Below are 24,684 nucleotides of genomic sequence, written 5' to 3' on the forward strand. Positions count from 1 at the left end.
GGGGGAAGCTCCCTTCTCTTTCCAAATCATGTCAAGGGAACGCTAACGTCCACCTGATCAGGCAGTCAGGACCTCGGTTTAATGCCTTACCGCACTCCCGAAAACACACATCACTCCCCACCCCCCCGCCCCACACTGGAGCATCAGCCTAGACTGTGAGCTCAAGTCTCAATCTGAGGCCTGAACCCACCAACTTCTGACTCAGAGTCAGATCGAGACGAGAGTGCTGCCGACTGAGCCAGGCTGGTAAATCCACGTTTAAAGACTTTGTTTTACAACAATAACAAAAGACTAAAATCTTCAAATAAACATCAATTCAACTTTAAGTGTCAGTCACCTTCAGTCTGCCTTACAAAGACTGTAATGTGCTCTTTTAATGGCCTTTTGCTACGTATACATCCAGCTTAACCTGGGCTGTGTGTACGTGTGTGTGTGTGACTCTCTGGAATACTGCACGGTAAGATGTGGGCAGGGGGCTGCAGAGAGCGCAGTGGACAGCCTCTGCACTTGTAACCATCGCTTCTAATTAAGTTCCTTTTGTTTGCTTACACGAGCCGCAATGGGAGCTCGGGGAGCTGTTATGCCGATGTCTCCATCTGTCTGTGAACAAAGTATCTCATTAACAGAGCGATAACCGAATCCGATCTGCGAGTACTTTAGGGCTTCGTTCCCAGTCATTCGTTTTAAGAGCCGGCACTTGTGAAAATAATAGACACGTGACCACATTGTACCTGTGTCAGAGTGCCCCAGCTGCCTGGGTCTGCTGTGAAATCGTGCGTTGAGGTGACTTAACAGAACAGATTCGAGATGGATCTATTGGGACATTAATGCTTTGGCAATTGGGACACCCTCAGTGACTTCCCAAGTGCTTCCCATGGCTCAAAGGGTGAATAATATTAATAATAGTAATCCTTGCGTTTGATTTAGCACCTTATCATATCGCCGAGACATCTCAAAAGCGCATCACAGAATACACCGTGAAGTGAATTGACTTGAATGTTTTGTGGGCGAAATTTGGTGGGTGAACGGAGCATCTGGACTGGTTCTGGGCAGCAAGGGTGGGGTAGGTGCCCTCTCTGGTCTCAACTTGGGCTGAGTTACTGGGATTGGCAGGGAGGACGTAATAATTTGGCCCTGTGCTGGGGAATGGTGTGTGTGCGTGTGGGGGGGGGGACTTGGTTGCTACCCAATGATGTCTTCCCTTCTCCCCTCCCACTCTGGTACCATGATGACCTGGGGGAAAAATAAAATCCCCATTTGTTACCTTATTGGGTCTTTTTTCAGGAATAGGACAGGAATTGAAAACCTGGGAGATGTGTCACCGCAACTGAACAACTGCTACCTTCTTTTAGGTGCATTTAATTAAGCCCATTGATACCATAGCACGGATGTTTACTCCGTGGTGTTTTCCAGGGGATAGAAAGAGAGATAGAGTAATATTCAAGCAGTCCTCCTACAGGGCCTTAGACTGAAAGTAAGTGTAAACAGGTTAAGACACACACAGGAGGCTGCTCTGTACATTTGCAGGACTGTACAGTTGGGTACCGGCTCTTAAAAACCATAGGCTACAGAGTGGACTCAGCGATCTGATTGCATTTACTGGGGATCAGGCAAAGGTAACACAAGCCGGTCACAGCCTCCGCCGGTCACTCATTCCCAAGCAGCTGAAAAGGCAAATGCTGTGCTGAGGTACGATTTAGTCAGAGATCTCATCAAAGTGTACGTTTGTGTATATTTGTAGGCAAACGTGACGGCCGATTTGCAGGCAGCAAGGTTGCACAAATTAATCTGAAGGAATTGTTGGCCAGGACACCGGGAAAAACTCCCTTCCGTCTTGGAGTAGCCCCATGGGATCTTTAACTTCCAACAGGCAAACCAACCAGATATGAGAAGGGGAGCTTTAGTCACAAGATACACTTATCCATTATGATGCAGTTCAACTCGACTTGTCGTGTAATTAAATGGAACGTACGCATTATGAAATGATGACTAAGTCAGTCTGCCTTTGTTGCTATTAACACCTCAGCTTACGCTCTCAAACTTCACTATGCTCGATCATTAACTCAGAAAGGCTCCCCACCTAACCCCCCACCCCAGCCCCCAAACCTCAGGACAGTTTCCATTTCCCACACCAGAATCCCTATCCCAGCTCTCTGTAAGAGCTATCTGTTTACTCCCATTTCCTCAGCTATTTTCACCCTCACCCTGGTATATTTTTCCTTTACGTATGTCTGTCCAATTCCCTTTGAAAGGCCTCTCGGGATTCTGTTTCAACAACCCTTTTGGTCAAGCTTTCCTAAGGTAATATTTGCATCCGACTCTATAGATCGACTCCCTCCACATTTATGTCACACTTTAGGGTGTCTAGAATTTGGGGTAGCTTAGCCTTAGCTTTGAAGCCATTCTCCTTAAAAGTTCTTGCTGAAGAATAGCTTCAAATTCAAGGCTATATCGAAGCGTTTGCCAATTTCTGGAGCCTCTGAAATGCAATGTAGAATAAAAATGCAAATCTAAACCCATTTGGAATTTTACCCCTTGGGTGTCCTAACAACTCTCTGTGTGAATGTTATATGGAAAAGAGGAAACCTTAACAAAGGAGCAGCACCAAATTACAGAAGGATCCCCAAATAATACAAGTAACACAGAGGAATGAGTCCACACTGTATAATGTACTCCTCAAATCGTTCTTAGACTGACATTTCTGCTAGTCAAGGATCCATCCACAGGTTTATATGTTTTTCAGAAGAATGCAAGACGGAGAGGCAGGAGTGAGTGCCTGGGACTCACTTTAAGACAATTCACATTTACACATAATTAAACCCAAATTTACTCCCTTTTTTAAAAAAAAAAGTTTTCTTTCAGGGCATCTCCCACATATATACAGCCAATTCACTTGACAGTATATCCTGTGAAGCGTTTTGAGATGTCTCGAAATATGCGATAAGGCGCAAAATCGAATGCTAGGATTATTATCATTATTATTATTGAAACGCGCCAGCACTCTTGTGGAAAAGATAACCGTGGACAGCCTTTCGAGTGAATGAGAATGGCATGCAGACTCGCTCTTAGAAAGTATTTTCTTTAAAGTCTGTATATCGATACACATAATATACAGTATTATTAAAACAGTTGACCCCCACCCCCTTCCCCGAGGAAAGGAATTTGTGTACAAACCTGGGTTCTTAAACTGATCCGGACTGGAAAGGTGGTGCAGGGAAGGACTGCTCGCTTGAGGAGCATGCTCACTGCGAAGCATCTGAGCTGCCCGCAGTCCCATTGACCCATAGTCGGCAAACGACACGGAAGCCCGTTGATCACCGGGTGAAGAATAAAAACCATAATCGGGGAACCCTGCGAGATACAGGGACTCTATCATTGTAAACATTGGTCACAGTGTGTATGTATACAATATATAATTTAAAAAAATCTCTTTCCTTTCCCCCGGTTTTTATTCCTCTACCATCCGCTCCTGACTCAGTTACAGTTACACAGCTGCCCATGTGTTATCCTGAGCTGACAGCCAGCGTGTGGCCGTTATCCACTCGATAGTGAATGGCATTGCACACGATGTGCCACCCAGTCCTCACCTGCACAGGGGCGCTGGAGAGATTCTCTTCCCTCCACAGTCACAGGGCAGTGAAGTCAGTGGTGAGGCCCCCTTCCCTCCCCCCCCCCACGCTGACACACCTCAGCGCAGACTGGGGACTCAAACCTGGTACCTGTGCGGCTCAGTGCTGCATTTACCAGGGAGCTCAAACCCTTTCTCAAACATCAGCCATCGAAGGTAGAGTTATATTATGTCACACGTACATCATACCAGTTTTAAGCAAAGTACATAAGAGACCCAGAGGAGAGTTTGACGCCAGGAGTAGAGCGAAGCAGCTCATAAAGAGGCAAAGACCATCTATAGAATGCATTCCTGTTGTTTTGTTGCCGTCTTGTGACCGCAACACACTATCCCCCCACCACCATCCCCATCCTTTACCTTTTACCTGGTATAAATCCATATACAATTGCTTTCTCCTGTCAACCCTGGCTGTTTGCCTGTAATCTTCACTTTACCCCAATTCTTCTCGCATTTGCAATACCGAGGAGAGCAAAGCGACAATACAGAGCTCCCTGCCTGAAGTGGGCAGTGAGGGAGCTCCTGCTGGCTTCCTCCCATTGCGTTTTAATACCTGTAAACCCTAATGATCTGTCAGGCTGAGGACCCTGCCCATCAGTGCTCTGAGTGCCAACCCAAAGGTCATGTTAGGTGCAACCTCGACAGTGAAGTGATTTCCAGAGGAGACGCAAGTTGCTGTTATTGTTGTTTACCCTCTATGGACAGGAACGTAAAAACCCTTCGATGGTTAAGTGTATCCGGCGATGTGCAGGACCAGATTTAGGCGACTACAGTACATTTCTCTCCGATGCTTTCCCGAAACTAAAGAAAAATCCTTTCTGGATCCAGCACACGGAAATAGTCAGGGGTCGTACGTGGTAAGAACAACCAACCCATGGTGCTTGTCGCACGTTGGGAGGACGTCTCAAAGCGCTTTACGGGGTGTACTGCAAAGTGTGGCGAGTGTTTATTTCGTAGGCGAGCTGTGTTGCTGGGTGTGGAAAAGTCTCGATACGGCAGAAATGCAGCAGGCATGGCTGGGGAGTTTGAGGTTTTGAGACCGACATTGTATTGTTACCCAGAGGAAAGGGTGTGATGGTGGATGAGCTCAGGGCAGGAAGTGAGTGAGACCGATTGCCATTGGAAACAGCTACAATTCAGTCGGACAAAGATCAGTCATGTCGTCCAGCTGTCAGCCCCTACTCTCGACACCCCCCCCACCATCCATCTAGTTTCATTGAGACACTGGTCCCTAAAGGCTTTCTAACGCTCAAAATGTTTCACAGATCAACACACTCAACACTCTCGAGTCCCAATTCTTCACAGAGATCTCTTAAAGGGAAACTTCAGCCATCCCGTCAGAAACATCCTCTTCGATCGACTGCACACGTAGCCCATATTCACCCACTAACAGCCAAACAATGGTTTGCTCTGAAACTGATGCCCATTTGCAGGGGTTATGGAGTAAAAATAAATAGAATAGACGGCCACTTGCATTTATATAGCGCCCTTCACCCAGGATAACCTCTCAGAGGGCTTCACAACCTCTGGGGTGCTCAGCTGCATGAGGGGAGCTATATAAATGTAAGTTGTTTTTGTTCACAAGGTCAGGATCAGAAGCCGAATGAGGGAGGGCGAAAGGGAGACGTGACCGTAAGCCCGGTCGAAGAGTTAGCGGGGAAGGGAGACGGAGGGGTAGATAGAAGGGGGGCATTGCAGCTGAAGTCTTAAGGTAAAAGTTGCAACAGGAAAGTTGCAGCAACGATGGGGAAGAGGCAGTTCGTTCAACACATTATGGGGTTCTTGGCTGGAAAGTGATGCGATTTCCACTGGGAGAGAGAGAGAGAGAGAGAGAGAGAAAAAAGCTACTGTTTAATTCAATTAAGTGGTCCCATCACTAATAAAATTCCTGGCCCGTTACTCATGAAATGCGACACCACCTCCAGGACATAACAAGGAGAGGGCTACTTCTACAACCAACAAAAGATCGAAGGCTATTTTTTCCGGTAGTTTCAAGACCTGAAGAAATGGATTAAATACCGTATGGGCGACTGACTCAGTCAGGTGAAACATTCCACCTGGGTCTGAATAGACTGACTCGATTTACACGGCACTTGAAGGGCTCTAGAATTTGGCAAATTGTTATCTTTGGTTTCAACTTTGAAGCTGTTTCTCTGCCATCCTCACACAAAACCCGGCTTCAGAGCGAAGGCTGCGTTTAAAGCACTGGACGCTCTGAAATGCTACGAAAATGAGAGTGAACACGTTTCGCTCACGAAAGACACAGTCACTCCACTTTACAGTAAATCCAGTGTAGGAAGAGCTTCGAGAAGTCCCGACGATGTGAGAAGGAGCGGCAACAAATGCAAGGATTATTATTATTATTATTAAATCAGACCCAGGTGGGACTGCTCACCACAGTGGCGTACACAGCAGTTACGTCATTATGCAGCAGATGTAACCACCTCCTGATGTACATGCTGCTGATTTGCTGAGTCAGTGCTGGCTATTAATGGGGGATAGTGGACTCAAATAAAGGGTCCCTGGTTCTCTCTCCAACCCCACACTCACATACACACTCACTCACACTCACACACACACAGACTCACACACACGTGCGCTCACACAAACACGGGTCTCATTACAAAGGAGCAGCCAGCGCTTCTTCAATCATTCTCAAAGGCTCCGAGGTTTTTAATCCGTGTCTTATTTTAGTGGTTTAAACGGCTTCACGAAAGTATTTTTCGTGCATTTTCCACTAATTAGGTGAGCGAGAAGCTGTTCAGGCTCCTTCACATCTCTAATTAGATCCTTAACAACAACAAACAAATGTCAGGGTCCCCGAGCCATGGAGTCCAGCTCGTCATTCCGTCCCCTCACCCCCCCAAACGGCCCCCCCCCACCACCTCGGCTTTGGTTTCAGCCTCGAAGCATCGTTTGATACCGAAAATGAAACCTGCACCAACCTCCCCTCAGCGCACGCCAGGCGCATCTGAAAGAGAGCATTACTGGGCCCCCCGAATACTGACTGCTATTGTGTCGGGCTGTCGAGTAAGTCAGGCAGCAGAGAATGAGGATGTAAATGTAGCAGCTGCCTTAAGTGCTTTCAAGGGAAGAGAAGAGACTTCTCTTTACATCTTTTTTTTGTGTATGCGTGGAACAAAAAGGCAAATATTTGGACACATGGAGGTGCGTGGGAGTCTGTTAGTAGCAGGGAGACCACAATATGAGACAACCTACACAGTGCTTTGACAAGATCCAAACGCAGAATTATATCAGCAAATCCAACTGTGTCTTTTCTGTCTCCCCCAGCGTCTGAGTTGTATTTTAAAGCCTTTTTTTTTAACTTTTTATCTATCTTTTCTATTTTGTCTTTTGTTAGGCAGCTGATGTTTTTGCTCAAACCTCCTCAAGTCTCTATCCTGCTTGTTTTGTCACTACTTAGGTGAACGTTACAGCTCTCTATTCTTTGTATTGTTCCTTGAACGTTGTCTCTGGCAAAAAAAAGGTTTATTTGAGGGAGAGGCTTGCATTTCTTTGCCTGTCTCCACTGCTGACAAATCTGATCTGTTTGAATTGCTAAGTGGGATCGCTTTGTAGTCTGAACAACTCTTACCCACCTTCTCTGGGTGTCAGTGGCTCTGTGTTAAGGTGGTTTAACTGTAGAGAACAGAATTAGGAAGCGGGGTACAGACGACAGTAAGACGTTGACTGAAAATTGCCACCGGGTCGCACGGTTGTGGGTTCGAGCCCCAATTCAGGATATGATCTCACGCACTGAACTCACTGTAGGGAGAGAGTGATAGCCGCACGGACTGAGGTGCCAGCCTTCGGCTGAAATCTTAAACCAAAGTCCCGTCCGCCTGTCTGTCCTTTAGGTGAGCGTTAGGGATCCCTTGGTGCTATTCAAAAAAGAGAACTTAATTCCACTGTTGTTGATCTGAAAGCAGCTGAGAGCTGGCGGTGACAGAGCCCAGGAGAGAGCAGCCTGTCTACAGTCTTATCAAGTATAAGCTACAACTCTCTCCACTCTTTCTCTAGAGTCAAGGAAGACAGGTCTTGGTTTAACGTCTCATCCAAAGGATGAACGATGCTGTGAGCTCCAGCGCTGATGTGGGGCTTGAAGTCACGACCTCTCATCTATAGACAATGCACCAACTTCAAAGAATTGACCTTAAAAAAGAACTTTTCACCCAAACAAAACACCTGCTTTGGGCTCAGAAACTGCGAACGAAAGCAGTCAGGCCTCAGATTATCAGATTACCCAGTACAGTTGGAGACAATATTAATAATAATTACAATAACAATTCTTACATTTGAAAAAGAGCAGTCAAAACATCTCAAAGCACTTCACAGGATTTTTACTGAAGTGTAGTTTGTTTTTTTGACTAGCCAGGTGTCTGACACAAATGCAGAAACCACGCACAATGCTTAAAGAGTATCCAAACCAGACTGAGAGTTCCACATACGTGGAATTCTACAAGTAGAAATTTCCCTGCGTTCTGGAATGGAACGTGTACTCTCTCACTCTCTCGCTCTTCTCGGAGGGACGCAAGCTGATTACCTCTCTAGGGAAGTACTGGGCACACGTTGGTAAGAGCCAAGACTTGGGAACCCCAGAGTCTAGTCTTGGGGGAGCTGCTAACTTAGCTTGCCATCGAGAGCACTGTCTGGCAAAGCTTCCTGCTTGTTCAGCTAGCACCACCCTACTATTTGCAGGCCAGTAAGGAAGTTTTATACAGGTCGCTGCCAATGAGTAAAGGCTTATGAGACAGACACCACCTGGCCTGAGGTGCAGACACTCGGCGGAGGTGAGGAAATGGATGGAATCTGCTGGACTCGACTCAGTATTATTTATTTTCTATTCTGTAATGAACCCTCTGGAAGCCCTGCCATGGCTAACTGAATTTACATCAAATGTTTACAACAGTTTTGACAGCTCTTTCATTAATATTAATGACTGATCTGCTACAAATGCTGGCATTATTTTTAGCCCTCTCTAATTGGGTAGTCAATACTCATCTGTGAACCAAATGAGATAATCTCGGTCGCTATGGAAACCGATTCTCCGTCTCCCCGCTCACAGTCGCTTCTATTAATGCGGGGCCCGTCTGATTAAACGGCCAGAGTTCCAAAGCTTCGCAGCGTGTTTCACACAGAGCCCTGGTGCCCTCTGTTATTTTTTTAATAGAAGGAACTGTTTAAAAGATACTCGGCTCTTATTAAACCATCCAGGTGCCAGGGTAAACAAAGGCAGGGTGCCATCGAGACCAATTAACTTATTTTACACAGAGTTGTGTAGAGTTACATTGAGTGTTGCTGCACGGACACAGCTCTTTCAGCCTAACTAGAGGGTCTAGCGTCGATTCCCGGGCAGGACGAAACGTTAGGCACGTTTCCTTACTCCAAGCGCCTCGGTTTACCTAGCAGTATGTAGGATTAGTTGATTAGTTGATTGGTGGATCGCTTTACTGGGGGTAATAATCCCTTCAATATTAAATTTTTTTGGACGCTACTGTCCACAATTGGCTGCCGTGTTTCACTCACAAAACATACAGTCAATTCACTTTACACTATATTCTGTGAAGCGCTTTGAGACGTCTCAAAGATGTGATAAGGTGCTATATTAAGGATTATTATTGTTGTAACTAGACCATTACGGTGTTCAGATTCCACATGACTCTCTACCCCCACTCCACTGCGATATTCCCCCCACTCCCGATTCCCTTCTCCCTCATGTAAAAGCATCAAGATTTTTCTTAAACACGTTGATGCTTTTTTGCTTCAACCACAGCTTCCAGCAGCGATTTCCACATTTCTCACCGCCCTTTACGTGAAGAAGTTCCTCTTGAACTCTAAATTTACCACTACCCCTCTTTTATTTATGCCCCTCTTTTGACTCACCAACAAGTGGAAACAGCTTATCAACGTCCACCATATTTACTGAATCCTTTCATCGACATCTCTATATCCCTCTCAATTGCCTCAACTATAGAGGAAAGCTCCAACCTGTCCCGTCTTTAATGATAGCTAAACCCGCTCAACCCTCGTAAAATCCTTGTAAATCTACACTGCTTTGTCTCCAATGCTACAATATCCTTCCTGTTTCACAGTATCCAGAATCGGAGCAGATTTCTACCTAAGCATATGTTATAACAATAATAATTCTTGCATTTGATACAATCCAGATGCCGAGATATCTCAAAGAGCTTCAGGAGATATACTGTAAAGTGGTGCGATTGACTGACTGTACGTGTTTTTTTTAGCGAATATTGGTTTGAATGGTCAGATATTCAAAAATAATCAATTTCACTCACAAAATATACCAGTCACTCCACTTTTACAGCATATTCTGTGAAGTGCTTTGAGACGCCTCAACGAGCGTGATAAGGAGCTGTATCAAATGCAAGGATAATTATTATTATTGTCTCCATTCTGTTCGCCGTGAGCACTGAGTGTGTGCTCCCTGGGCTGTTTGTTTGCCTCGCCAGCGCTGTTTCCACTCTCTCTCCCTCTTCCAGCCTGCGACTGTACTATTGCTGTCCAGATTGCCACTGAGACCGCCATCCAACACAGCAACCACAGATTTCCTAACCATGCATTATTCACGCAGGCACCAGCTGCTTGTTTGCACACACTGACCTGCTGCCGTTCGCCTTTCCTGAAACAGTTTTCCCTCTTTCAAGAATTTTGCAGCTCCCGTCACGCTCCTGGCTTCTCTCACCCCATCGACTATTAATCTCAGAATTTTGATACTTCTACTTTTTTCTCCCCCCGTTCTTACCTCCAGGTCTCGCTCTCTCCCTGTTACTTGGCTGCTCTTTATTGCTATCAGTCAGCCTGTTGCTTCTCACTCTCTCCTGTTGCTTCTCACTCTCTCCTGTTGCTTCTCACTCTCTCCTGTTGCTTCTCACTCTCTCCTGTTGCTTCTCACTCTCTCCTGGCCCCCGTCTTTGATTTGTATTTTTTTTTAAAGTTTCCGCTCCTTTCCCTCTTCCTCCGCTGCACACCTGCAAAGGTCAATTTCAGGCCCTTATCCTCTTCATCTCTCAAGCCTTTGCTCCTCTTGTCTCTCCTTCCATTTCTGTCCTGACTCTCTGAACGTTTAACGGAACATTTAACTGAGGCTCGACTCAGATAGTTCTGTTGCCTGCCCTGGAGTTCTGGCCTCTCTATCTCGCGTGCAGTTACGATCAGTCCTGAGTTCAGTAGCCTCCTGAAATTATTTCATTATTTCTCCCTGAAAAAAGGGGGGAATACAGAGCATTAGATTCCATGATCACTCCTACTTTACCAATCCCCAACTGGGTCAGGGATTGAGAAAATTTACCCTCAAGGTTGCTAGAATTCTTTAAAGCATTTCCCCAAAGCGTCTAACGTGTTTTGTATATAAAATAATCTTGGCCTTCGAGGCCCGAAATTCTACCCTGTCTTGGCCTGCAATACTATTTGCGTTAAAAATTAAAGATAGGGGAGGTGACCAAAGGCACTGTCGAATACATATAACAATAATAACATGGAAGATGATGCTGAATTGTGGAAAACTCTTCAATTCAGTTTTAATATCGAGAGAATTAAACATCTAGCTTTGTGGAGGGTTGTGGTATCTTATATTATTTAAAGAAAATAACTCAACAGAAGTAATGCCATCTTTAAGATAGCGCTTCACAAGCACAGAATGGCAGTAATTAGTTCATTTTCTCTCTAATAATGTATAATTGCAAATGCAAGCCACATTAATTAAAAAAAATTATTGTCTCCGAGATAAGAAAATGTTTTCTGATTTAGCGCCTGGGTACATGTTTTCTTTCATTAAAGATTAAAGATTCTTATTAAATAATTCATGGTTGATATCGCCCCATTTCTCGAGCGCATAACCATTCCTAATTGTTTGCAGGAGAGATGATTTGTCAAACTTTCAGTGTTTGGAAAACCATAGGGCTGTAGACAGACTGTGTTTCCAGGGCTGTCCTACTGCATTTGCGCTCTTTAGCAGCTAATGATATGTTAAAAAAAACATAGACAGCTGCCTCCACAAAGCTGCCCTGTTTCCACACTGGGTGTTACCTAACGAGAGGGGGTTTAAAGGATGAGCTGTTGATGCGGTAGATTGGAAACAGCGGTGGTCACAGAGTGGCAGGTACCGGGGTAGGTACCTTGCGACCTGGCTTCCTGCGGTCACAGGATGGCCAGTCAGTCACTTCAACACAGGGAGGGTTGCGGAGAGTTAGAGATGCTGCCCCTACTGCTGTCCTGATCAATGTCGCGGTTTGTTGTGAAGCGGCGTTGACGTGACGTTGTGCCCGCATCTCCCCGATGCTTCAGGCCTCGGGACGTCCTCCTGACGTTACACAAATGTCAGTTGCTGTTCAATCGTTCAGCAATGAGCAGCGAGGGGAAGGGGAGAGAAGGTTATAAGCGCGGTGGTGGGCTGGAACCCAACTGCAGGTTTGATGGCTTACCGGCTGCGTGCCTGGCCTTCACTTGAATACGCTATCTAACCACTCGACTCAATATAACGAGTGGCCGACTGAAACCTGCAGAGCGGCACCTCATCATAAAATGATTTGACTGCATATTTGATGGGCAAACCGGTGGCAGCCAATTGTGCACAGCAGTGCCCCAAAAACAGTCGTGGATTGAGTGAACACATTTAACCACTGAGCTACAGGACTCCCAAGATTAACACGTTGCCTGTTAAACTGGAGATGCCGCCTGTATACGATGGCAAGCCAACGCAGGCAATCACCATCCAGATGTAGTCATCTAATAGACCAAAACATTTCCCGTTCATTTCGGATGTGGAGAATTCCAATGGACCACACCCTTTCTCATTCATTCATTCATTCGTTCGTTCATTCATTCGTTCATTCACACAATAGAAGGTTCAGTCAGAGGTGTCCACATTGGATGAATTACGAGGTGCAATGCCAATGTATTGCCACTAGATGTCAACATTACATTTGTTTTGAAGTTAGATCACATCGCACTTACAAGGCACATGAGAGGTATATAATTAATAATGATCCTCGCGATCACCGGCCACCACATCAGCAGCCACGCAATCTTCTCTCCCCTTTGACCCTAATGCTAACTCTTCAAATGAGACCGACTCCAAGGCTCAGATCAAAGCGTTTCCGTACCTCACCCTTTTCAGTGCCAAGCAGATGTCTGAAAGGCGCGATGTAATTGTATCGGATGGTATACCAACCAAGGAAGCTTTAAATGTTTTCCTGGTTCTTCAAGGCACAAATATTACAAGGCATGATGATGATGATAGGGCACTTTTATCAACGCAAGGATAAGCCTAAGATGTATAAATTCTCCCGCCCCACCCCCAGATCTAGGCTAGCCAGAGATGTAAAGTGCTTTGAGACACATCCTCCCAATGTGAAAGGTGCTACGTAAGTGTAAACTGTATTGTATTGCTACCTTATTGTATCCTCTCCTACCTGTGTTACTCTTCAGAATACATTGAGGTGAAGGCAGTTTTGTTCCTTGGGTGAGATCTCACTTGCTGTCAGTCAGCTTTGTGTCCTGAACCACATGATTTGTCCTGAAGTGGTAGCATTTCATAACATGTTAGAGGGGATTAACATACGCTGTTTATATGGCTGGCAATTAGCACTGTGTTCCTTTTTGATCGGAAATGTTCTCCTCGTAATAAAGTGTACCTTTCTCAAACAATATGCCACAAGCCCCAGTTAGTTAACCACTGGGGCTCTGAAGTCTGGCTGTCAGCAAAGCCTTGAGCCACAGAAAGTGGTATAATTCCTGCGGGGGGGGGAAGGGGATGGAGGTCCAGAGGAAATGCAATAGGGCTTTAAGGGACATAGAATTTATGGCACTAAACTCTGACCTAGTTACACACGAGGAAAAGATCACTGTGCAGAGCAGCCCACCGGGGCAAGGGTCAACGGAGGGATTAAAGTGAAAACATCAGGCAGATAGATCCTGCTGTGTGCTCGTGTAATCAGCCTTAAGGAGAGGAGGCCGCCATCTTAGTGCCATCCATGTCTGTTTCAGCGTCACCCAGACAGCAGTACGGTTGGTGTTTTGTCAGCTCCCGATGTTGCCAGGGCTCTCTCTCGGCTCCGATTCCCAAACGGGATGAGGCTACGGTGCTACCGAGCGCTGGGGAACGGGCTTCACCGTCAATGACACCGACTGGAACTTTACAGAAGATTTAAAAGCGCTAAATTATATCGCCTACAAATCCGCTCTAATAATTCACAGTATATACAGTAAGAAAATCACAGGCCTCCAAATCTTACTCCTTAAGCCATCATCCATGAGCCCAACAGGCACAACCCATCCAGGTGCATTCATACACTAAGGACTGAAAGTTCTTGTAAACTGACCCCATTGTGCCTTAATAACCCAACACTAGTATTGCAACCCACCACCCCTCCTTCACAATTACTTTCATCCCAAGTGCAATCTCCTAAATTCAAGGCAGGTGTGAGCTTGTCGATTTTAGGAACAACGCTCTCTCTCTATATATATTGATAAATATACATTGATATCTAAGATATATTGCCTTCCTTTGATGCTGATGATCTGGGCCTGCAATGGCCATGTGAGAGATACCCCACAGCTCCCGAGATCAGTGCCTTGAGTGACCACAGCACTGATGTCAGACACGGGCATCAATAAGGGAGGGGGATGCAGCTGGCAGAGGAACACTTCAAAGATGGGTGTAGATTGCAGCTCAGCTTGTTTCACACAATATGTGGGTTAGGGGGTGGGAGAGGATGGCGGTGGTGGTGGAGATTGGGGGGGGGGGGTCTGAGGAATTGAAACACAGTTGTGCCTCTAAAGCCGGGGGGGAAATGTCTCAAGGTAAAACAACGACCCCCTCCCTCCATACCGGCACCTCAGAGACTTTTTTAGGAAATTGGGTGATGGCTGGACTTGTTCGGCCCCTGACAATTAAAAGGAGGTCACTGGGGTCAAATTTTAGTGAGAAAATATGGGGGGGGAAAAAATCAGACCATTCTGACCATCTCTGGATCCTGCTCATCCCATTTCCTCGTCTCCCCCATTCCACCAAAAGAGATGATAGTGCCAGCAGAGGGGTCAATTCTTTGTCTATACTGAGCTGGTTGATCTCTAGAATGGGGGAGAAGAGGGTTGGGGGCTGGTGGTGGGTGAAGGGCTCTCGCCAGCAATGCTACAATCAATCACAGTACCTCCCAACCAGCGATGAACCAAATGTCAGCCAGTGCCGCAACTCCAACAATACAAATATCTTTTGTATAACAAGCATGTGTGTGTGGACGGGCTGCCCGGCCTGTCAGTGTACGGGCTCTCCTACGTGAAGGATATCCTCTTGGCCTGGATACAGGATAGGCTAGTCTATACCGCCGTATCCCAGTGCCAGGGTGGGAAGAAATCAAGGGCGGGGATGGGGGAGAGGAGGGGAGAAGGGTGGGGGAAGGGGGTCATTTATAAAGCATCATTGGTTCAGTTAGCCTAATAGCTGTTGGACGACAAGATAGCTAGTGGGCTAAGTCTGGTCAGGAGGCAACAGTTTACATTCACTGGAATTACCACTTACAATACCACAGAGACATGCAGCTCATTTTCTACATCACAGATACATCCAAAGTAACAAAAGAACACAGGCAGAGGGATGTTTTGGTCGGGGATGTTTTATGATAATAAAGAGGCGTTTCATATCGAGTAAGTAAAGAGAAAAATCAAAGGAAAGATGGTGAAAAATAATGAATTGAAATGTAGACGGATTCTTATGAGGAGGGATGAAATTTTCTGTTCTTTCGGTTTGAGTTTTGGTTGAAGAAACGTGCGTGTGAGCGTGTGGTGGGATTTTCTTTGGTTCGAACAAGCGACATGCAACCAAGCAACTGCTAACTAGCGGAGAATATAGCTGGACATCGACAGCATTAAAAGGCAAGGACAAACCTTCCTGCTGAGCACGCTCAGAAGAGTGTTTGAGAGGGCGGTGTGCCGGTCCGAGTGAAACGAGGTGGGAGACACTGCCTCAGAGACACTCTCTCTCACAGCAGCCCCAACCAAGCAAGAAGAAAAACAACAAAAAACATAACTACTCACTCCCACCGACAAGTTCACGTAGCTCACGTGATCATATTCCAGCTGGCAAATCTGAGGGACGGCCCAGGGTTCGCTGGCCCAATTCCATTGAATTGCCCAATAATAATAATAATACTTTCATTGGATATGGGGTCTAATCACGTCGAGACGTCTCAAAGCGCTTGACAGGATATACTGTGAAGTGAATTGACTGTATATTTTGTGGGCGAAACTTGAGGATGGTTACCGCAGAGAATGAGCCCCAAACTCCAAATTCATATTTAATATTTCTCTTGGGTTCACAAGGATACAAATCCATTGCTTTCCCCTCTTTTCTCCATCTGTCCGATCCCCCCTTCACCATCCATTTATGTTTTAATATACTTATATATTTCCATTTTCCTTTTGTCTTTCCGGGCAAGGGAGCCGATGATGGCTGGGCCTGGGAGAGGGCCTTCTGCCTTCTCTTCTCTGAGCAGGGCGCTGGTTAGATGCATGAAAGTGACAGACACTCTCGTTATCTTCTCTCCTATTCCCCCCTCTCTGTGGTGAAGCATCTGGTCCCTCACTGTGTGGCTGTTGAAGAAACCCAGTGAGAGGGAGCAATAGTGCCCCATGCTGTGTGTCGAGGAGTGGCAGGACGGATATGGGTCTGTACTGATGACCCCCAAACCCTGACCCCCCCCACCGTGGCTCTCTTGGAAAGCATCAGAAAGCAATCACCATCACTCCACTTCACTGGGTTACCTCCACAGCCACACACAGTCCTTTGTAAACCTCACTGACACTTCACATTGGGAATATCATAGAAACTGCTTCAAAATTAAGTTTACCGAGTTTACCTTGACGGACTGAGATCCCCGAGTTTAATCACATCTCATTTTTAACCCAAAACCAATTGGCTGAACAGTGCACCCGAATTTTGGGAGTTCCACTGAGGTAAAATAAGGTCAGAAAAACTCTTTGGAGATGCCTGCATTCACCACCGAGGCAGTGGTGGTGGGGACCGAATCCTATCGCCTCTGCTAGTGATACAGGAACATAGAAGGGTTTAAGGTAAGCCAAGAATATGACTATTGTGAGGAACGGAGGGTTGAGGAGCATGGAGACGTGGTGCCTGGATGGAGAGCTCTTTCAATCTTCCCCCATCACTCCTCAGTGCAAGGAACTGAGGCGTTCCAATGGCAACAAGGAAAAGTGTACCTCACTGACTGATGTGGCCTCAGCTTGCTTTATCTCACAATCCATCAGGGTTATGGGATTCCCATTGAGGCAGGGAAAGTCTCCTTGCCTGAAATCCAGCCACCTCTACCTACTGAATGGGCCGCTCAGGCTAAACATACCTTCTGACACTGAGATCACATTTACGACTAAGTTAAAAATCCTAAAGTATGTCTAATGGCCAAAGGGAAGAGAAGAGTTATGAGGGGGGTGGGAAGGAAGAAGGAAAGACCCAAATTGAATTTAAAGAAAATTTATAGGAGAGAATAAATTCAAAGAATGTAACATCTTAGCCAAATATATCCAAAAAGAAATGGGAGGTTAATGGGAAATGAGGGCAGGTAGAGAGGATACGGCAAGAAGGTAAGACGAGGAAGAGACGCCAGAGATTCGAGGAGGAAGGGAGAGAGGGAGAGTCCGAAATACACTTTTGTGTCCATGGCCTCGTCTTCAATGCATCAGCTGACTGATTTCAGGACGGGACTGTAATGGATGTATCTATCTGGCATGTATGGCAAAAACATGTGGCTCTTGACATTTCACAAGAGGTTAGGTCTCAGGATTGATAGAGGACAAGCTGCAGACACATGGCTCAGGTAGCAAACCCATGCTGTTTGACACAACAGAGAGATCCATCAGTGCTTCACTCTACAAGGTTCCTCAGCAATTTCCAACAATCACCTCCGAGGAACTGGGATTCAGCAGTGGGAACCCTGTCAGTCGCTGAGGCAACTAGCTCCATAGCTGTTACCGTACCGTTGAACCCTGTGCTCGAACCAGTAGTGTGCAAGCATGGTAGAACTTGTTTGTTGACTGGGAATAGGGAGGGGGGGGGGTGATGTGTGGAAGAAACCACATGCTAAACAACGTAACCTGGCTGGCCCCAATCACAAACCTTATCAGATGAACATGAAGATGTTTGTGTCCCACACCCTGCCCCTCTCAGCTAAGAGGGATCCGAGCCCACAGGAAGGAGCCAAAGAAAAGGGAGACGTAAATCTACAATCCAAACCCTCTCCTCCCCACAACAGTCAACCAAGTTGTCAGCACCAGCACGGTGATTAATGCTGACTATATTACAGTCCAGTCAATGTGGCTCCCCAGGAGAATAAGGGAAAACTGAAGCACAAAGCAGCCTCTATGTAGCCTTGGGCACCTCGTGTGTGGCTTTGACGAGGAGGTCTGAGTCGAGGCCTTTTAACTCCCCTCCCTCCATCTCGGTCCAGAGTGATGGTCAGAGAGAGCAAAATAGCAAGAGAAATGTCACTATGTAACCTTGAGATGGCAAAACATGACACACAATTTCTTCACTGTCTGCCTCCTCGGTCCAATGGCTCTCTGCAAGATTGAGAAGAGACCGAGCCCCCGATCAGGCAATCACAGTGGGGGTGGGGGTGGGGGGGAGACCTGATGGGATAGGAGAGAGGGAAGTAAGAGGAAGAAATTTAAGAAGGGAGAATTGTGTGTGTGTGCGTGTGGGAGGCATTGCCTTGTGGAGGGTCAGTAGATGAGGATACGAACAGCTGGACTGACACAGCGACTCAATAAATAATGTGTGTTACCTGCAAGGCACTGGATGTGTGGTGACACAAACCAAGGGGCAGGTTGCCTTTGGCTGTGGACATAGCGAACCCCTTTTCAATAGAGTTTAAAACGGCCTCCAAAAATATTTCAGTGACAGAAAACACCTGCTCAGACGCATCGCGGATCTATCTTTGGAGTTTTGGCAATGAGCTCCCAGTTTCACGTGGCCCTTTGCAAGGGATTTTGTCGATAGGTTGGCACCCAGAACACGTTAGGACTCAGAGCTTGTCCTTCAAACCTGCCAGCCAGAGCGCTGTTAATTTCAATTCAATTTGGTTTATTGCAAAGAAGAAGTTATTAACACCCAAGATAAAGCTTAATGATTTCAGGCACAGAACTGTTCAAAGCTTCAGTTCTGACTTCAAGTGGCACGAAAAGCACTTTTCATTAAACCAAAATTCTCAAATCTACTCTGGACATTCTCTCTGAGGGGCAATGTGCTGAGGCAGCTAGTTAGGGTGAAGAGAGAAGGGGAACGGTACGGGAGATGAGGGGCTGGGGGAGGCGGGGGGGGGGGAAGGGGGAGTGGGGATGAAGTGAGTATTGGGGGGGAAATGGGATTAAAGGGATGGAAGGAAAGTGAGGAGGGGGAGGGGGGGGCAATGGGAAAGATGGGAAGGAGCGAGAGGAGGAAGGTGGATAAAGGGAGGGAAGGAGGGAAAGTGACAAAGGGGAGATGGAGAAAATGGGGTAGGGGGAGGGTAAAAAAAATGAGGGGACTGAGGGGGAAAGGAGGAGTGGGGGAGGGGAGAGGGGGGGAAAGCAGCTTTTAAATGAAGAACTTGAGGAAGGGGACAGCAATTATAAACGCGATAATTGTTTCCTCAAAACCATTTCCACTGCTTTTGTTTTAGGCCCCCCCCACAAAAAAGCGACCAAATTCAGGGAGTCCCAGCTAGCGGAGTTGGCGCATTGCCCCCCTCAGGATCAGAACATGCCCTGCCCGGTCAAACCCACACCACACGCGATCTGGGAGAGAGAATCCTTTGCAGCCCTGCAAGCAGTGCCGGTTTGCATGGAACGCGTTTCGAAGGACATCTTAAGCCTCCCTCTGCCCCTCTCCCTGTCCGTCTGTTCTGCCTCTTTCTCTCGCAACACACTAGAGCACTCTACGCTTCCCTTGTTAAGAGGTCGCTTGAACCACCGGTCTCAAAACAGCCCCACCTCTTTATGTGCTCCAGGCCAGACTTGGCCTCTGCTTGTAGTGACAGGCTCCCCCCCCCCAGGAAGAGGTGCGAAGAATCGTAGTAAAGAGAAGTGATGGATAGCTGCAGCCACAAGGAATACCGACAGAGCTTTACCTGCCCCTGTATTCTGAGGGTATGCCAAGTAGCCGCCTCTTCCACGGGCCCCCCTACCTGATCCTCTCGCTGCTGCTGCTGCTGCCGCCACCGGTCCATACGCTGCTGCGGGGAAAGCTAAGAGAGAGAGAGAACACATCGGAGGTAAATCCAGCTGTGTTATGGTAGCATAATGGTTAAGAGAGCTCGCCATGCAAACCAGAGGACCTGGGTTCGATTCCCCGGGCAGGGCGAAACCCTAGGCAAGTTTCCTCACTCCACACACATGCCTCTGTTTACCCAGCAGTAAGCAAGGACCCTGTTGTTAGTCGAATAGCAGATCGCTTTCCCGGGGTAATAATCCCTTCAAAAGCATCATAATTCTGTCCACAACTGTTCGTGGGACACTGCTGTGTGCAAATGGCTGCTGCGTTTTCCCCACAAAATGGCCAGTCAATCCACTTTACAATATATTGCAGAACCTTGGTTAACATCTCATCCGAAGGACGGCACCTCCAACAACGCAGCACACCCCCAGCACTGCAGTGGAGCGCTAGCTTAGACTTATGTGAGGTGAAAGTCCTGATGTGGGTCTGATTCAGAGGTGAGTGTTACCAACCGAGCCAGGCTGGCAAAGTACAAAGTAGGGGAGTGGACAACCCCCACCCCCAGTAACCTTCTCACACCTGCTGTCCAGAGTCGCCCACAAACCTCTGTGTCTATGTGTCTCTGTGTCTCTCTGGGTTTGTGTATCTCTAGGTTTGTGCATCTCCACATCATTTTGCCACAAAATACACAGCCATTTTATAGTATATTCTGTGAAGCGTTTTGAGATGTCTCAACGACGAGATAAGGTGCCATATCAAACGCAAGGATTATTATTATTATAATGAAGAATATCCATGTCTATGTGAGGAGAGGACAATGGGGTGGACTCTGTAAAGATGAGATCAGATGGGCCGAAGGACCTTCTCCATCCAAACTGATCTTGTGGTCTTGCCATGGCAATTTCACTGCAGGGAAGCCAATTTTTGTCTGGTGGAAAGAAATCTATTACACTACTGCAGTTGGACGCTCACTTAGGAAGCTCGGGTTGAAGCAGGTCATTAGGGCAGAGTGAGGGAGCTTTAGGAAAGGATAATTAATTGTGCGACTCCTTTGAACTGTGAAGCTTAGCTGAGCCACAACAATAGATGAATTAATTGGTCACTATTCAAAATGATCACTGGAACACTGTGTGTGTGTGTGTGTGTGTGTGTGCGAGGGGGGTGGGTGGGGGCAGGCAGGGAGTGAGGGAGGTCAGAGAAAGTGGCCTCAACAGAGACTGGAATAAATAGCGTGAGAATCACACAGTTTAACACGCTGGGTTGTAGTCATTCTAATTACGCTTTATTTATTGTTGGCTGCTTAGAAAGCGAGCTTGGGTCTAAGGGCACTGCCAGCATTCAGTGTAATTTGGAGAAACACAAGCTGTTGACTGAGTAGTAAACACGTATCTTCTTTTTGTAAATGATTATTATCAATCTTTCTTTGAGATTAGTTGCATTGGCATTTTTTTAGGCCTTTGACCCCAACTTCAACATCCTCACCCTCACCTATAAATCTCTTCGAGCCTGTAAACCTTGGAAGTGAATCGGACAGATGCAAAAGGTTGGAGGTTACAAAACGATGAGGAGTTTTAACAGGGGAAATAGGGAACAGCTATTTGCATTGGTAGGGGAGTCAATGACTAGAGGGACATAGTTATAAGATAGTCACAAGAAGCACGAAAGGAGACATTTGTTGTTGGGACATGGAACGCTCTGCCAGCAAAGGGCCGAATGGCCTCCTTCTGCGCTGCAAACATCTACAATTCTGCGATTCTGGTGGAATATTTCAAACCAAAGAGAGCCAGAGGGATAAACCGAGGTCGGTTAATATGCCTGGGCTTCTGGCACAGCCCGAGTTAACAGGAAACAATATTGAGGAACTCAGTCACAGACCACGGGAAATCAACATCAATCGAGTCTGCAGCAGGAAACAATCGACCCCAGGACTAAAGGCTGGCTCCTGCTGGGTCCTGCGAACAACCTTGCGCTGGACACTGGGATTTGAGCACAGGAACAGCACTCAGGCCGTTTTGTTTACGGTTATTTTCCCTCCTGAAGTTCGCGACTTGTGCTGAGAAAGAGTTCTTGCCTAAAGTCGCCATATGGCATGTGTGATGGCACAGCCATACCACGTCAGGCAGACACCCAGCGTCAGGCAGACACCCAGTGATGACCATGGAAGGCAACACAGCTGAGCTATTCCCAATGTCTAAGCATGAGCACTTTCCAGTGACAGGAGGGGTGGGGGAGTGGGGATGGAGAGCAACGGGGAACAAACAGGACCAAACAACTGCAAGGATTATTATGTATTATATACATAAGGGAGAAGGGAATAGAGAGGTATAGGAGAGGGGGCTCGTGTGGAGTACAAATACCGGCACAGACTAGTTGGGTCAAATGGCCTGTTTCTGTGGCAAATCAATTGGCTGCTGCATTTTGCCAACAAAATATACAGTCAATTCACTTTACAGTATATTCTGTGAAGTGCCCTGAGACGTCTCGAAGACGTGATAAGGCGTTATATCAAACAAAAGGATTATTATTATTATTAAATCACTCTGTGTAATTCAAGACACTGACCCACTGCCTGCTCCAATTCAAACTACAAATTTGACGAGGGACCATTGGTTTCCACACACTTCACTTTGACATAAATACTTGTGTTAAACAATGACCAACGATAATTCTCCATTTTCCGATACTGCCGATCACTTGCATTTGGAACGTCTAGTACTACTGACAATCTAAATGTGTCTGTACCTCTAAGGCGCGACCAGTGAGTCAAAATAAAGACAGCGCTGTCAGAATTCTCCACTTACTGCCACCTGCTCACATCCCTGGTCCACCTGGACAATGACACGGGGTAAAAGGCCATACTATTGTCTCTCACACACGGTCAGCACACAAAAGAAAGGTCACACTGTCCCCTCTTGTGTACGTACAGTGATCACAGGATCAGCTCTTACAAGTGTGACGGACACACAGGGTGAACGCTTCCAGTGAGAGTCACCATGTGCAGAGAGCGCACACAACAAAGCCTCGGGTGCCAAGCGGCGTATAGATCAGGTTCGCTCAGTGTAAAAGGGTTTCACCCTGTGACGTCGATGTCTGTCTCAGTGCCAGCTCCCCGTCGCCGTGCACTTAACATCGTGGAACCGTCAACCTTAGCCAGACTCCGTGCTGCTCATGAAGGAGCTGGCAAGGGGACGGGTGGGAGATTAATGGAGTCCGAGCAAGACGGCCAGCGTTACCTTCTTGGAAACAACTCAAAAACTCCTCATGCAGAAACATAGAATGTTACGGCACGGGAGGAGGCCATTTGGCCCATCGTGCCTGTACTGGCTCTTTGGAAAAGCTACCCAATCAGTCCCACTCTCCTGTTCTCACCTACCCCTTCCCTCCCCCCACCCGACTCAGTGTCGGTCTCCGTCACTGTCAAGTGCTCTGGGAAGCTACCCTGCGTGAAGCGCGCTATATAAGTGCAAGTTGTTGTTGTTAAGAGCAACGGACAAGCCTCTCTAGTGTTCGTGTGTATGGAAACTGGGGGGGGGGGGGGTGGGTGGACTGCGGTCACTGTCCATAATTTCAGTGATGGTCCTCAGCACAAGTCAGTGCCTTCAGGAGAGAAGGGGAGAAAATTGGAGGGAGACAGAGAGAGAGAGAGGGGGGGGGGGAGGGAGAGAGAGAGAGAGAGAGAAAAGAGTGGGGGGAGGGAGAGAAAGAGAGAGAGAGAGAAGGGAGAGAAAGAGAGAAAGAGTGGTGGGAGGGAGAGAGAGAGAGGGTGCGGAGGAGAGAGAGAGAGAGAGGGAAGGGGAAAAGTTACAGAGCTGGCGACTGAGAGACGAGGTTAAGTGATGTTGGGCAGTGACAGCTTTGGAGGGTCTGCGGCCAGACTTGACTTGAAAGAAACTGGAAGCCGCAGAGATCCGGTACTTTTGATTTCTCTTTTTTTTTCTTTCCGTGGGCTTTTTCTTTCTGCCTTTTCTTTGGCCGAGACACGTCTCGGTGTGAGCGGGAGCCGGTTCCCAAGCCTGTATCACAGGAGCCGGGGAACAATGCAGCCCCGAGCCAAGAATCTGTCTCTCAGTAATCCGGCGCGGAACAAAGGTGTTGCCATTGGCGATGAAAGGGGCTTAAAAAGCAATCGCGGCCGGTGGGAGAACCAGGGAACAGAGGAAGCGTTCATGAAAGGTTGGCACCAGCCAATAAGCGAAGGGGGTGAACGGGAGATCTGACAGCCAGCCCCGTGTGATCAGTCCTATTACTGAGTTAAAGAGCGCGTCTCACCTCCTCCGCGCCCACCACCCCCCCCCCTCACGTTTGTCTGCTCCTATCTCTTTCAGATGGGTTTGTGTGTTGCCATTGCGTTGAACGGTTACCGATTATTGCTGCAGCCTTCCCTCGCTGTGAGCGAGTCACTGAGGATTCATCTCCCTAACGGGAACTCAGTCTCTATCCTCAGCCAGATTCCCCCTCCTTCTCCCCCAACCCACTCCAAAAAAATGGGGTCGTCGAACTCCCAACGATTGATCAAAATAAAAATGCTCGGAATAGAAGGTTCTGGAGAGAACTTAATGTTAATCACGAATCTTTTATAAATATTTGATCTTGTGAGCGCAACTTTTCCATCCGCTTTCTCTCTTATTTATTCCCTTTATGGCACTGTGAATACAAAGAGGCTGGGAAAGGTTAAACCGCTTAAAGGTTAGCCTCGCTGCTGCTATGCCAAAGTGCTTCTGCGTTACCTGGGGAAAATACGGGCTGTTGGAAGCAGCGTAAACAGGTGAAATGTCATCCCCCCCTCTCCCTCCCCCCACCCCCCCCGAATGACTTCATTTAAACACAGGCTCAT

General features: G+C 47.1%; 1 protein-coding gene across 8 annotated transcripts in view; it reads right to left on the reverse strand.

Moving 5' to 3' along the window:
• Positions 1-24,684, reverse strand: part of msi2b (musashi RNA-binding protein 2b) — a 217,566-nt gene that overhangs the window by 13,135 nt on the left and 179,747 nt on the right. For 6 of the 8 annotated variants that reach the window (XM_042338450.1, XM_042338449.1, XM_042338448.1 and 3 more), the window contains exons 11-12: positions 19,765-19,881; positions 3,175-3,351 (exon numbers count right to left, since the gene is read on the reverse strand). In XM_042338450.1, the coding sequence (XP_042194384.1) occupies positions 3,175-3,351; positions 19,765-19,881 (294 nt within the window). The remainder of the gene's footprint in view (positions 1-3,174; positions 3,352-19,764; positions 19,882-24,684) is intronic. The other 2 variants (XM_042338451.1, XM_042338447.1) reach the window with 1 other exon arrangement.

The sequence above is a fragment of the Callorhinchus milii genome, unplaced genomic scaffold (assembly GCF_018977255.1).
Source record: "Callorhinchus milii isolate IMCB2004 unplaced genomic scaffold, IMCB_Cmil_1.0 Scaffold10, whole genome shotgun sequence".
In the NCBI taxonomy this organism is placed as follows: Eukaryota; Metazoa; Chordata; class Chondrichthyes; order Chimaeriformes; family Callorhinchidae; genus Callorhinchus; species Callorhinchus milii.